This window comes from Poecilia mexicana, unplaced genomic scaffold (genome assembly GCF_051168715.1).
Source record: "Poecilia mexicana isolate PSO_F unplaced genomic scaffold, ASM5116871v1 scaffold_20, whole genome shotgun sequence".
NCBI lineage: Eukaryota > Metazoa > Chordata > Actinopteri > Cyprinodontiformes > Poeciliidae > Poecilia > Poecilia mexicana.
The window spans coordinates 14,203,758-14,217,183 of NW_028263389.1; the positions used below are offsets into that span (position 1 = coordinate 14,203,758).

General features: G+C 38.3%; 1 protein-coding gene across 12 annotated transcripts in view; it reads right to left on the minus strand.

Annotated features, from left to right (window-relative positions):
* Positions 1 to 13,426, minus strand: part of si:ch211-285f17.1 (sickle tail protein homolog) — a 122,304-nt gene that overhangs the window by 96,931 nt on the left and 11,947 nt on the right. For 5 of the 12 annotated variants that reach the window (XM_088001277.1, XM_088001276.1, XM_015000832.2 and 2 more), the window contains exon 1: positions 1,049 to 1,844. The exons of 1 other annotated variant lie outside the window; for it this stretch is intronic. In XM_088001277.1, coding sequence (XP_087857403.1) covers positions 1,049 to 1,391 — 343 coding nt within the window. In that variant the 5' untranslated portion in view covers positions 1,392 to 1,844. Of the gene's footprint in view, positions 1 to 1,048; positions 1,856 to 13,426 lie in introns of those variants that run through there. 6 more of the 12 variants (XM_015000853.2, XM_088001284.1, XM_015000827.2 and 3 more) reach the window with 5 other exon arrangements.

Below are 13,426 nucleotides of genomic sequence, written 5' to 3' on the forward strand. Positions count from 1 at the left end.
CATGATCCAAGATTCACACACAGACACAACTCGGGACCTGTTGATTTCCCAGCATGCCCAGCTCACATTCCTGACCTCCTTCTGTCACTCTACCATTGGACTCCGCCTTGTTGCCTTTATCTACATCACCCCCATTCCTTTTGCAATTCCCTGTCTTTGACTACAAACCAATCAGTCTGCAGTGATTTATGACTGACTGACAGGGAACGTTACAGCAGCTCAAAGAAAAGTCAGTCAAGCTCTCAACAAGAGCATCATAGATGTAAAGGATTCTGATAAATCTTCAGTTGCATACCGTCTTGCTCACATTTCACTTGAAAGTGTTAAAAGGTTGAGTCCTAGCAGGACATGAAAGCAGGTGTCATGCAGAGTTGGGAATGTTGAAAGGACCAAAGGGGAGAGAGATAAGCACTAGTGGACACCAACACAGCAGGACAGTGACAGAGGTTTCATGTATGTCAACCCAACCACAACACTCTTCAGTGTGGAAGTTAAAATGAGATATTTTAATGTACTTGAAGCAGAGAAGCTGTAAGGACATATTTTAAAAGGAGGGATGTCAGCTGTTTATTCAGGCAACTACAGCAGACAGAGTTCGCTAGATGCTCTAGCATACATTTCTCTACTTTACCATTTTGCACTTTTGCAAATTTGATCATTTGCACCTGAAAGGTTCCTAAAATTGGTGACAGGGCTCTGCTGAACGTTGCAAGGGTACAAGCTTTTATCATTGTTGGCAGAATAGTTTTGGGGAGTGGGAGGATCATCCAATTCCTTCTCATGATATCTCACTTCAGTCAAGATGATATTTTAGTTGGTTTAGCAGAATGAAAAAAAAAAAAAAAAAAACTACCCCTCAACCAAAAGTGAACCCCAGACTACGTACATTTGCATCAATTTAACATTATTAATAATGTTAACAGCAGAAATTTAAAAAAAATAGGATAACAATTCCAGTACCTATAAACCCAAACAAAACTGCATACCAATAAACCACAAGACCAATAACAAACTATCCGTCTGAGAATAATGCATATTTGTTACTTACTTTGCACTGAACCCTGCTGCTGACTTGAAACTTTGGGTGGGCTGATCTTGCTCTTGGAAGATACCATCTCCACATTCTGGTCCTTTTCACATGGGCTCTGACTAATGTCCCGAGTCTCAGTCTGGGTCTCACTTTGGGGTTTGTCCTGAGCCACAGCTCCAGTTAAGGGCTTCTGTCTGTTAGGGGCACCATCGTTGCCTGCCCTCATTAGCTTCTCCCCCACACTTAGTACCCGGGCACGACCAGCCACGGCAGCGGTGCCGGGGCATTCCTTTCTTGGGGAGGGAAGCTTGGATCCTGCTCCCGCTGATGGGGGGCGAGCAAGCCGGGAGGCTTTAGACATCCTGTAGGTTAGTCAACAAGTGAAAGCTATTTAGTTTTCCTCAGCCGGGGTGACTGCAGATGTATCCTGAGGGCATTCTGGAATATTTCTTGCCTTTCTGTTACTCTGGAGCTGCAGCGTGTTGAAACTGGTGCAGGTAAGACAGAAGGGCCAAGAAAAGGAGAGAGAAGAGAGAAGGAGGGTACTTTTGGGAAGCAGGGTGGGAGGAAACTTAGCTCCTTGGAAGGTGTTCACCTCTCCTGGCGTGGCCTCCTGGGATCATCCTCCAAAGCAAACAGTGAGCATGTAAATAAGTGCGTGTGTTGGTAAATAACTGAACGTGTGGTCAAACCTGTGGAGTGACAGGATGTGCCGTGCCAAATGCAAACAAAAACTCAGGTCTCCAATGTCAGCACATTCCAGCTTCTTAATCCCCCCTATCCCTCCTCCTCCATCCCTTTCTTTTTCCTCTCCTGCCCCCACTTCTCTGCACCTACACTCATAACACAAACATGAACTTTTCTTTCCTACCTCATACCTAATAGTTCCTTCCAATGTTACTGTCCGCTTTTCTCTTGTCTCTCCGCTTCTCTTTGTCTTCAATTTACATGCTCTTCTTGTCTGATGCACAGCGGGAAACCATCCCAGCGCTAAGGCAAGCAGTAACCAGAGAGAGAAAGAATTACAGAGCACCAGAAAAAAAAAACTGGGGGGAAAAAGAGCAGAAGGAGGAAGGAGAAACTGCCGGCAGAGGCTGCGCGGAGGAGCTTTTCTCTTCAGGTGCAGCTGCACAAGCTGTTCCAGATGTGAACACAGCGTTTCACGTCATCGGCCGACTCCTCGGAGCAACACTCTTCGCAAACCACTACTTCGCCTTGTCCTATTTTTGCCTGTTCTTCTCTTCTTCAACTCCTTCTCTGTCAGCTTCGAGTTATTTAAATCCAGTCAGCCTGCGCTCCTCACATGTGATGAAATGTTCAGAGGCAGGAATCACACATGCGCAACACACTCATGTGTGGATTTTTACAGAGAATTACAAAGCCCAGAGGAGGGAATCCTCAGAGCGTTAGTAAATGTGCATGAGTTTGCAAGATACACATAGTAAAGCTGACTTGTGTTGTTGCATGTACATATTTGACAGAGAGAAAATAAAAAACAAAAAGCAAAAGATGATCAAACTCTGTTTTCTGATCAATAGAAATATCTCATTATGCACAGTAGCCAAAGCAGCAAGTTAGGAATACTAACAGTTGAATTTTAAATGTTTTACATATGAGAATTGTTTTAGGAATGCACCCCTGAAGATCAGAAAGTGATCAAAACTGGCCGATTTTCAGTCCCTCACCAGTGACATACTGGACAGAATCTCAAAAATCCAAACATTTCTAATCAGTTAATGCACCATGCTAATCTTTACCATGTCACACTGACCTCAACATCCCAGTTGTTAGTGAGGGAAAAACTTTAGATATGTATTGAATGATGATGGGGCTCCTCACCCTATCTCTAAGGCTGAGTCCAGCCTCCCTCCAGAGGAAGCTCGTTTCAGTCACTTGTATCTGGGATCTCGTTCTTTTAGTATTAGCAAATTGACTAAAGATCAACTTGAGGTGTTAACTGCTCAGTAAGGAAGGTAGTTGTTAACTGTCTAAAAGTTGCTTAATAGCATCAAAACTTAATTTGCCTAATGAGCAATGCAACAAGAATGCTCCCAGAATTCTGGCTGGAGGTGACCAAGCTGCCCCAAGTTCAGTATCATTAAAGCTGTTGGCATTCACTATCTATTATCACTTCTGACACGTATCTCATTAAATCACTGGCATATATAGTGTTGCAAAAATAAAATAAAATAAATTGTGAACATCTTCATCTTTAGTGTTTCAGCTTTTCACAGACAGTTCCGATCACAAACCAAAGTGTGTCCTGTGTGTCATCTTTAAGATTAGATTAAAATGTCAAGTCTGTGATCATTTTGTCAACCCAGTCTTACAGATAGTCTTCTCACATAGCAACATCACATCAAATGACCACTAATAGCAGGAACGTGTGAAAAACATTTTCCACAGTGTTCAACAGGTAAAACCTTTACAGAAAGCCCATAAAATTCAGAGTAATGCTCTCTAAAATGCATTCTGACACTTGTAAAAACAGTTTTGACCTATATTTGTCATTCAGCAGAATTAGTTATTTAACACCTTGTGAAACATTTTATTTTATTGTTGACATAAGATACACCAAATGCAGATTTGTACATTTCGAAAACAGTTTATTTTAAAATAATTATTGCTAATCTAAAAAAAAATTAAAATGTGCCAAGCGCTGCAAACAGGTCACCGTATCCATATGCCACACGAGTCTGTGGCACTTTCAAAAATGTGCCACAGCATCCAAGCAGACATGTGAAATGACACGCACGGATGTGGATGTTTGCTCGCTGAGTAAACACCAGAAAATGGATTACAGCAAAGGATCAGCTGTGATCAGGCAACACTCATAAATAAAAGAGCAGCAATCTGCATAGACTGTGGCACAGGACTTACACACAAGCTCCAGTGCATAAAAAGTCAAATGTGCTGCCGCAAAGTGATAAAACACAGAGATTTTCTATAGACGGTTTTAGTTTCCCATCCCCCCTATGGATTTCCTTTAACACTTCTAAGCCCGCTCTGAACATGACAACAGCCATCACTGATCATATAGATATTAAATATTAATCACATTGCCACTTATCTCTGTGGCTCTAGACAAAGACCAAAGCAGATTGACCTACATACTTTCCCAACGAATAGTTTGCTGACAAAAATCGGAGGGATAAGAACCTCGTGAGAACTGCTGCATGTCTGGTGGATTTTAGAGAAAAGGGTGGAGACAAGATGAAATATTAGAATTGTGTCAGATTATATTTGTGCGTCACTTCTGTAGCTGTTATGTTTACAAAATTATAGTATTCAGGATTACATCAAGTCTAAGAAACAGGGACAGTGGTGAAGCAGGCCAAAAAAAACGCCAACTCTTTTATGATTTGATTGTGGCTTTGGGTACATCAGCATATATGGTTGGAGTAAATGAAAGCCCTCTTCAGCGACTGAAAGCCTCCAACACTTAAAGCCATAATCCAAATATACAGCAGGAACTCACCTCAAAGGCTTTTTAAATATTATATTTAGGAATGGATATAATTCAGTTTCCCAATTAAGTCTGTAATTTTGCATAATTTGACTGATCACAGGGCAGATCAATGCAGAGGGGAAATGAATCAGGTGTAAAAAAAACAAAAAAAAAAACGTCAAAGCAGAAAACAATCTGCTGCTCGTGCAACTTGGGAAAGATGGTTATTTGATGAGTTAAAACCAGCACCAGCAATTAAAGCAAAATTAGCAAACCTGCAGCCTGTTGTTGTGCAAGTCCAGGCCTAGGAGCCAACTAGTTTGAACATTGGCAAGTAACAAAACAGCAGGTTTTGTAGGAATATGGAAATAAATGGGTGCCAGATAATTCCACAGACTTTGATGTTAGATGATAAATGTGCAGAGGAGTGGCTGTTAATTCAGACATCCCTGTAAAAGTGACAGGCGAGTAATGAATGTGTAAAATTTGACAATAAATCAAGAAAGGCTGAATACATTTTTAGAGCATGTGCGATGGTTTTTCAGGTTTATTCTAATATACCAAACTGGTAGTTATGTAAGTCATCAGCTGATGGAATATTAAAAGGTCATATTTAAATTTAGAAGCAACTTAGCAAGTTATACTGTAATCATTTGGCTTAAAGATAACTTGTAGTAAATTTATCATCTTAAAATGGCACTATGTAACTTTTATAAAATATATATTTTGACATGTTTGTTGAAACTGTTACTATGTCGTGACAGTATGTTATGCGACAGATAATCTGTGAACAAATTCAGCTCCTCTGCCTTCTCCCAGTGTTAACTAGAAACAACCAATCAGAGCCTGGAAATGGGTCTTAGCACTTGTCAGTCTCAATCTTGTGTGGCGCTGCTCAATTTCCTCCCATGCTATTATACCCCTCGCTCTCTACTACCGTTACAGCTTTTCTCTGTCAGCAGAGCCTGTTGTGACTCCTCAGTCTAGTTAGCATAGCCACAGATGACAGGAGATTAATGGCTTTTCTGCAACAGTAAAGTTATTTCTTTACCATTAGCACATTTAGCAATGAGTGTATGAAGTTGAGTGACATCGTTAAGACCCTCCTCCTGGCTCTGATTGGCTGTTTTTAGTCAGGAGCGGTGCATTTCTTCAGATGTTATTAATAGCTCAGGGAGAAAGTGATGGAGCTTGATCTTATCCAAAATTATCTGTCTCATAACATACTCTCAGGACATTATGATAGTTTTAGAAGATATGTAAAAACATACTCTGTATAAATGTTACATAGGGCAGCTTTAATGGCAACTCAAAAATATAGCCTTAATGTATCAGTGGGGATTGTTTCTACTACAGTTTTCAGAGAAAATGCTTCACCTGTAGTTTTCGCTTAGGGCAACACTGACAATGGTCATTGTGGAATTACCATGAGCATGAGCACTCAAATAATTTAAGAAAAGCTGTATGTTAGAATCGATCAATTTTCTATACCGAGTACAAATTCCTTATAAACCGCTCTTTTTTTGATTGAAAAATCAAAATGAGCTCGCCAGTGTGTATTTTCCATAAGCTTGTCTAAGAGGCCTTTCAAAAAAGAACTGACGATGATCACCAATACTTTATGCAGATACAGCTTCACCATAATTGGAGTGGTTTAATGAGGGGAAAAGAAACTATTCTAAAAACAAGACAAACCAAGAAGGAGGTAAGCAGTATTATTTATTTAAAAACACAATCTGCCAGAGTTCTCAGAACAGCTCAGCGGAGAGGATATTAACGAGTTACTACTGTGCAGGTCTGTTTATAAAACTGCAGAACTTTGAATTGTAGCTGACTTGAATTCAAGTTTAGAGTTATTCAATGCATTTCCAAGCAACATTATGAAGATAGAGATTATATTCTTTATATAAAAGAACTCTAAAATGTGTTATCAAAAGTCTGATTCAGTAAAGTATTAAAAACTGTGTTTGATTTGCAACACTGTTTCCACATTCTGACCAAGTTTGATATGTTTGTCTGATTAGAAGTATTAAAGGGGCAGTATTATATGTTTCCCAAGCACACAGTTAAATTTCATAGCATGATCAAGAAACTATGTTACCTTCAGTTATTATAAAACTTCTGCACGTCAAATATGACAGAAGGAATTTGACTCTGTGATTTAGTGTCTTGAAATTGGGCCTCTGTCTCTTTAAGAAATTCCTGCAGGAAGTCATCACAACAGCTCTCCTCTATTAACCTTTAAATAACATTTTTACCAGCATTGCACTGAGAAGTAGTTCATATAATGAGCTCAGCAGATGTGCAGTTCTGCTAGGTGTTTGCTAATTGTTTATGGCTAGTCTGAAGGAGTTGAGTGGGGGAGTAGTGGGGATACACTGCTCTGTGAGGCAGAAGCTCGAAAGCCTGGAAACTGCAGCTCCAAGAAGGAGCTTTCTCCTTGAAGGTGATACTCTTTGTTTTGCCCCCCAAGTGTTTTGCACAGCTGAATGGTTGCCAAGAAAGATTAAAAGATTTCTCAAGCATGCATTAAAGAATCAAAGCAACACTCCAGGGATGTTTTAGACAAGGGAATAACATTATAACATGATGTAAAGCTAAAAAAAGTCAATTTTACATACATAAATCTTAACTCAGAGGTTTCAGGTATTTAAACGGTACTACCTTGTACCATTTTTAACAAATACTTTTTTTATCATACCTGGTGGTTCTGTTTAGTTTCTGTATTCAAAAAGGACTGAACTAAGGACCACTATGGCTTAAAAAAAAATAAAATTGAAGCATTTTTCTGTCTGGTTTGTGGTGATGGGCAGGAAGCCTGCAGGGGCCTTATCAGATTGGATTTTAAGGAAGCAACGGTGTCTGAACACAATGTTGATTAAAGAGCAAAGCTGTGGATCACTGATAATTATCAGTAAACTTAATTTACCTGCAGTTTAACTGAACACAAAGGATAGGTCGGCCTGCGGTGGGAGCAAGACTTGGGAGGCAAATACAGGGGGGAAGGGTGTGCTGTGTACTTCTTTGGAGAGGATTAACAATGAGTATATTTTCCAACCCTTAAGAGGTTGGTTGTTTTTTGCTTTCTTTCATTCTGTCTCAGAGCTTCCTCTCAACCATATCACGAGTCATTAATGACTGTAGCATTTGGTTGATATCAACAGCTCAATCTGTAAATGAGGGCAACAGAAAAGCTCAGCACTGACAAAACTTTGAGAATATTTTTTCTTTTGTGCAAACAGAGAGGTAGCATTACCAATGCTTCCCACAGGAAAGGACACTAAATAATCATTTAGTTTGTAGCTTGTTGGAAAAATGTCAAGGTCTGTCAAACTTTCAGTTATACTGCAGCTGACCTAAAATGATCTCCATCACAATTTCCTTCTTGAGCGAGCCATCAATGTTTGATTAGAGACTTTTTAGTAACTCTCAGGCTCATGAATTTAAAATGTGCTTCCAATCTCTCTCTGAAACACACCATCCTACACAAGAACAAAGTGAGCTTTTCATTTTCAATAAGAAATCCTTTACTCCCTCGTGTATTTTCAGCTGTTGATTGTCCCTAAATCCCTTTTGAAGAAAAGTGACTCAAGGGCAGAAATGAGATGACTAGATTCGCTGCGACAGTTGGAACCAATTAGCTTTAAGTTGCAGCAGTTCCCTGACGAGAACCACCAAGCATGTCTCACAGTATTTGCCACATCAAGTTAAGATAATACTATCCCAATCATTGGAGAAAGGGGCCATCACTCAGTCAACAAGTCTGAGATGCTTTTGTAGTTAAGAGAAGTGTTCATCATCTGTTCCTTAAACCAGATTCATGGTACATGAGACTCTTCGGGGGGATAATTGACCAGAATGAGGTATATAGATGCTAATCATTCTTTGGTGACCTGTACAAAATCTTGGTCAGCACAAAGAATTGCATAGAAAACTTTCCAACTGAAAAATGTGTGACAGACAGAAGCTAACACTGACTGTTGAGTGTGAAAAATAAAAATGCTGCAGTAGCAGCAAGAAAGTGACTTTTTTTGCCTTACCTAAACCTAATTGATTCTAAAAATGAAGGATGGACAACATACAGCTTCTTTCACTAGAAAACTTAAATTCAACAATTACTTGAAAGTTTCTGGGTGGATGGACGGACGGACGGATGCCAACAAATGGCTGATCCCAAATGCTTAATTGTAACTGTTAAGGGTGACAAAACCCATAATGTGATTCCGTAATCATTCTCATTTAATTCCAAATTAGTTATATATGTGCATTCAATTTTTATTCCCTGATCTAGTTTTTTTGGGGGTTCAAAATAACATGTAAGTTTGCATACAAAGTGCTACTACAACTGCCATGTAATGCATAAACCTCTTTAGTTTGAGTTTACTTGAAAATCTCCAATGTTGTTCTTAATAGCCAGATTCTTTCCCCCTCGCTGTTGAAACAGATGAATAATGAAAGAAGATATGAGAGTGGCTTTGTCTCTTTTTTCAAGCTGCTGTGAAGGTACAAAATATGCCTACAACCCTGGTAACAAGCCAGTCTTTCTTAAGAAGAGTCCAGATGGTTTATTATCCCAGAGACAAGAATATAAACATTTTAGCTCAACTGTTGCATGAATCAAACATTGAGAGACTGTGAGGTCGAAAGAATCAATAATGCAGGTTCTAGTGAGAATGCAGTACTGTCATCAGGGCTTTATATCCTGTCTCTGGGGCCCCCCTGTGGCCTTGTGAGACAGTTTCGGTCCTCGGTCTTCTGGAGATGAAGCATGTGAGCACCAACTCACCACTTGAAAACATCTAAACTTCATATTTCCGTCTATTTGCCCCACAGGCAGCAGCTACGCCTCAACATTTCAAAAAGAATTCAGTGTCTTATTTTGACAGCATGTCAAGTGTGAGATTGGAGAAAAGCAGAATGCTTCTGCCTGAAGTGGACAAAAGGGATATGAGGGAAGACAAACTACCTCTCCTTCCAGACTGATGTAAATAAATGGTTTCTCCATTCTCTTTATGGCATATTGATTTTTTGTTCAGCAGCCGACTGCAGAGGGAGGACGGGAGATAAACAGATAAGCAGAGAGGAGTCCCAGGCTCCTTTCTGTGCACATTAAAGGCATTCTGCTAGGAAAAGGAAAACAAGTGTATGCCTATCTAATGAAAGATAGAAACAGGTAATCACACTGCTCTAGGGAAATTATGGTAATTTATGTGTTTATTTTATTACATCATATACTCTTTTGTCAGTAACTACAACAACAGGTATAAACATAAACCTCTTGCATTTCCTTGTGAGATTCTCATCTTATGAGAGTAACATTCTTCCTAGAAGAATGTGGAACATTTCAATTTCTAAAATGAAAAATGTTTTAGAAATTATCCAAATCTAAACAGTCAAAATACTTAAAACGGTTTTCTAAATGTTACTGTTTGCACTCAAAGAAAAAGGAAATAAATATCTGTAAAAGAGTTTCTTACTCAACATTTTCCTCCCTCATCTTTGTTAAAGCTGAATTAGAACTCAAAATGAGGGCAAACAGTCATGAAGACACTTGAGCAGGTTAGCACTTGTGTGAGCTTGTGCTTATTATTATGCAAAAAGCTCGAAGAAGGAAGAAGCATCTTATTGAATCATCTGTTCGGCATGAGGAACAGTATGGTTTCTATCTTACAACTTCAGTTTCACTCTTTCAGAGCAGTTTAAATGCTTGAGTCAAAACACTGAAAACACTATAAACCAGAAACCTGGGACACACATGGAAGGCCAAGGAGGTTAATCTGCAATCTTTCTTGCAAAAGGCAATTCAAAGTGAAAGAGACATGCATTAACAACTACAAATACATTAAAGAAATACCAGCAAACATTACCGAGCTGATAAAAAGAATTAAACTTTAAACAGCTAATTTAAAACAAGTAGCTATAAAAAAGTTAAATCAGATATAATATATATATATATATATATATATATATATATATATATATATATATATATATATATATATATATATATATATATATATATATATATATATATATATATATATATATATATATATATTCACCTCTATGGTTAAAATGTATTAAACAGTTATATGTTGTGTCTTCAACAAGCAGTTTCTACACATCTTATTTATTGAGGGAGTATGTTCCAGAGAAGTATAGAAATGAAATGTTGCTAAACAGGTCTATAAAGCCTTTGGCTATACCTAGGAGGTCTAAACAGTTACTTATTGAGAAGCAACAAGGAGTATATTTAGGCCCAGGACTATTCAGTGCCTTTGAGACCAGTAACAAAATGTAAAATATGTATTTTTTACAAACAAGAAACCACTGCACTGATTTCAGAAATGATCCTGTTTCCTGGTTTTCTTGGACAGGACCTTGTTTTAGAATTCTATAAAGCAAATTTAATCAAATATTTACATTTACAAACCCAGAAGCACCTCTACTTTCTCTTTAGAGGCATCACGAATCATAAAATAAGAAATGCTGTCATGTGATGTCCTTCCCCTTACATCAAAACCAGGCTAAAGGTTTCAAACTGGGGAAAAAAAAAATGAAGGAATATAAAATTAAACTACACAAAACTTTATGTCAAAATATTTTTTTAAAGTGTAACATCTATATATGAAAAAAGTAAAAGTAAACTGTTGACTCAAAATTATTTCATCTACACTGTAACAGAAAGAGACTTACATACAAGTACAGCTATTTAAAGCATTCTAAAAGGTCTGTTTAAACTTCACAGTAGCATAAAGGTGTATGTTTTCAGAAGGATATTATACTGCAATCTTTTCACACCCACCATTGCTTAATAGTTACACTAATACACTTTTTTTCCCTTCCATTTAAATGTGATCTGGGCTAATTATTCTACAGTGCATGCACAGACGAGAATTTTTCCACCATTAAATCAACATTCAGTCTTATCCGAATGGGCCAGGATGGTTATAAAATTCTATGAATCCTCCACCCAGAGTGAAATATGTTGCGAAGAGAGTGCTCACTGAATTATATAGGCCTTCATAAGGCCAAGCTTGAATTCCTCACCAATTATTCAGCAAGTTTTTCAACCTGAAATAAGTAACATTTTACAGTGATGACTCCCTCTGGACCATCACAGCATATGTGGTTGTAATTTACGCTAACAGTTATTTCATTTGTGACCTTTCACATGTGAAAATGCCACTTGTCTGAGCACTCTCTGGGGAGATTATGAATAATCTGTGTGTCTCTGAGTCTATATTTGCATATGTCATGCTTGCCCAGAGATTTCCATTGGAGGATTTTTTGTGCTTGGCTCTCTAAATCAAGCCAATCAGTTTCAGTGACTGAATATCAGCACAATAACGTAGCATACCGTATATAGCATGCATCGTTTTATTTTCCATCTCAAGTCTATAAGATATTTAAATGACACGATTAGTTGTAAATCAGTGGAGCAAAGTGAATACAGAAAGTCACGTGCTGGAATTATATACCTTTAAAAGAAACTAACCAATGTTTAAATTTCCGCAACAAATTAACTGGGTTAGAATTAAATAATTAATTTCAAAACTTCAGGTAATCAGTGAATCTTTGGCGTGTCTATCTACACATGAGAGAAAGATTAGACCAGCCATGCATGTAAATGTTATAGGTCCCAAATGGCACTTCTTCCACACTTCATCTAATCCCTCCCTCACTGCAAAAATATGGCAGATCTGGGCAGGAGATTGGATAAGACCTAACATATACACCTATCTATGATGACATTTAAACTGATACAAAGCCATTTTACCTCCTAATACCTGCAAATAGACATCCATTCTTGTATTGGCAAAATTTGAATGTATGGTACTTCAAATATTCTACATAGCTAACCAAACACAAAGAAACTCATGAATGCAATTTAATATGTACTGATACTCTTATTTTTCTACCTTTTTTATTTTTAAAACATAGACCGAAAAGAAAATCATTTGAACTGCAGCAAACGCAGCAAACGCCAGCATCTATGTCACTACACAACAGGATGTCTCCCATCAGTGCACATAAATGCAAGTGGACAGACATGCGAGCACATATGTATGGCCACACAAACAGACAGGGCTTCAGTCAGCAGTGGAGATCTGCTGAGCAAACAAGAAGCGCTTGGCCCGGGCTGACACCGGACAGAGATAAGAATCTAAGTCAAAAGAGACACACAAAAAAGAGACAGACACACATAGGAGACTGAACAAAGTTTGAAAAGGCTGGATGGTGTTGAGAGAAATCATGGCATAAAACGGACTAGAAATAGGTATGAAGGACAATGGAGGAAGGAACAGCTTTGTGGGATATCTACTTGGAGTAACGGGTTCCTGGCTTGGAACTAGAAGGGTAATTCTTTGGCTCTTCTTCTCTTCATTATATAGTACAGTGGAATCCCACAGGAATAATGGTCCCTCAATTTATGGGTTCATTTTATGGTCATAATTTATACACATTTATAGTCAGTTCTCTAAGCTAGAACTATCTTTAACTTGAAGCTAGTTGCAATAAATTGCATCACAATTTGCTCCAGCATATTTTTTTGGAAGCGGATACTTAAGACAAGGATTGTGGTGTAAATATTCCTTTGGAGAATGTGATTTAATATATGTTGCCCACTATAGGATAAAAAGGTAAAGTGGATTACTAGTATGTAGTTCTTCAAGAACTTCATTTGCCTTACTTGTTCTCCACTTCTCCCCAAAGGTTAAGGAAACAACAGTGGATCATTGTTTTCCTGAGCAAATGTGTCGCTTCAGCCAGAATGGAAACAACCACAGCACACATGTTTCTGATTGGCTTTTATTTTCAGAGCTAAGGTTAGAGGTCAGTCAGGGACGCCCACTTTGTCTGGTACCTAACCTAACCCTTTTGGCTTCTTGTTGGTTTGTCTGTACACATTTTTAGTGTTTATGTGTCAGAGCCCTTTTGGAGTG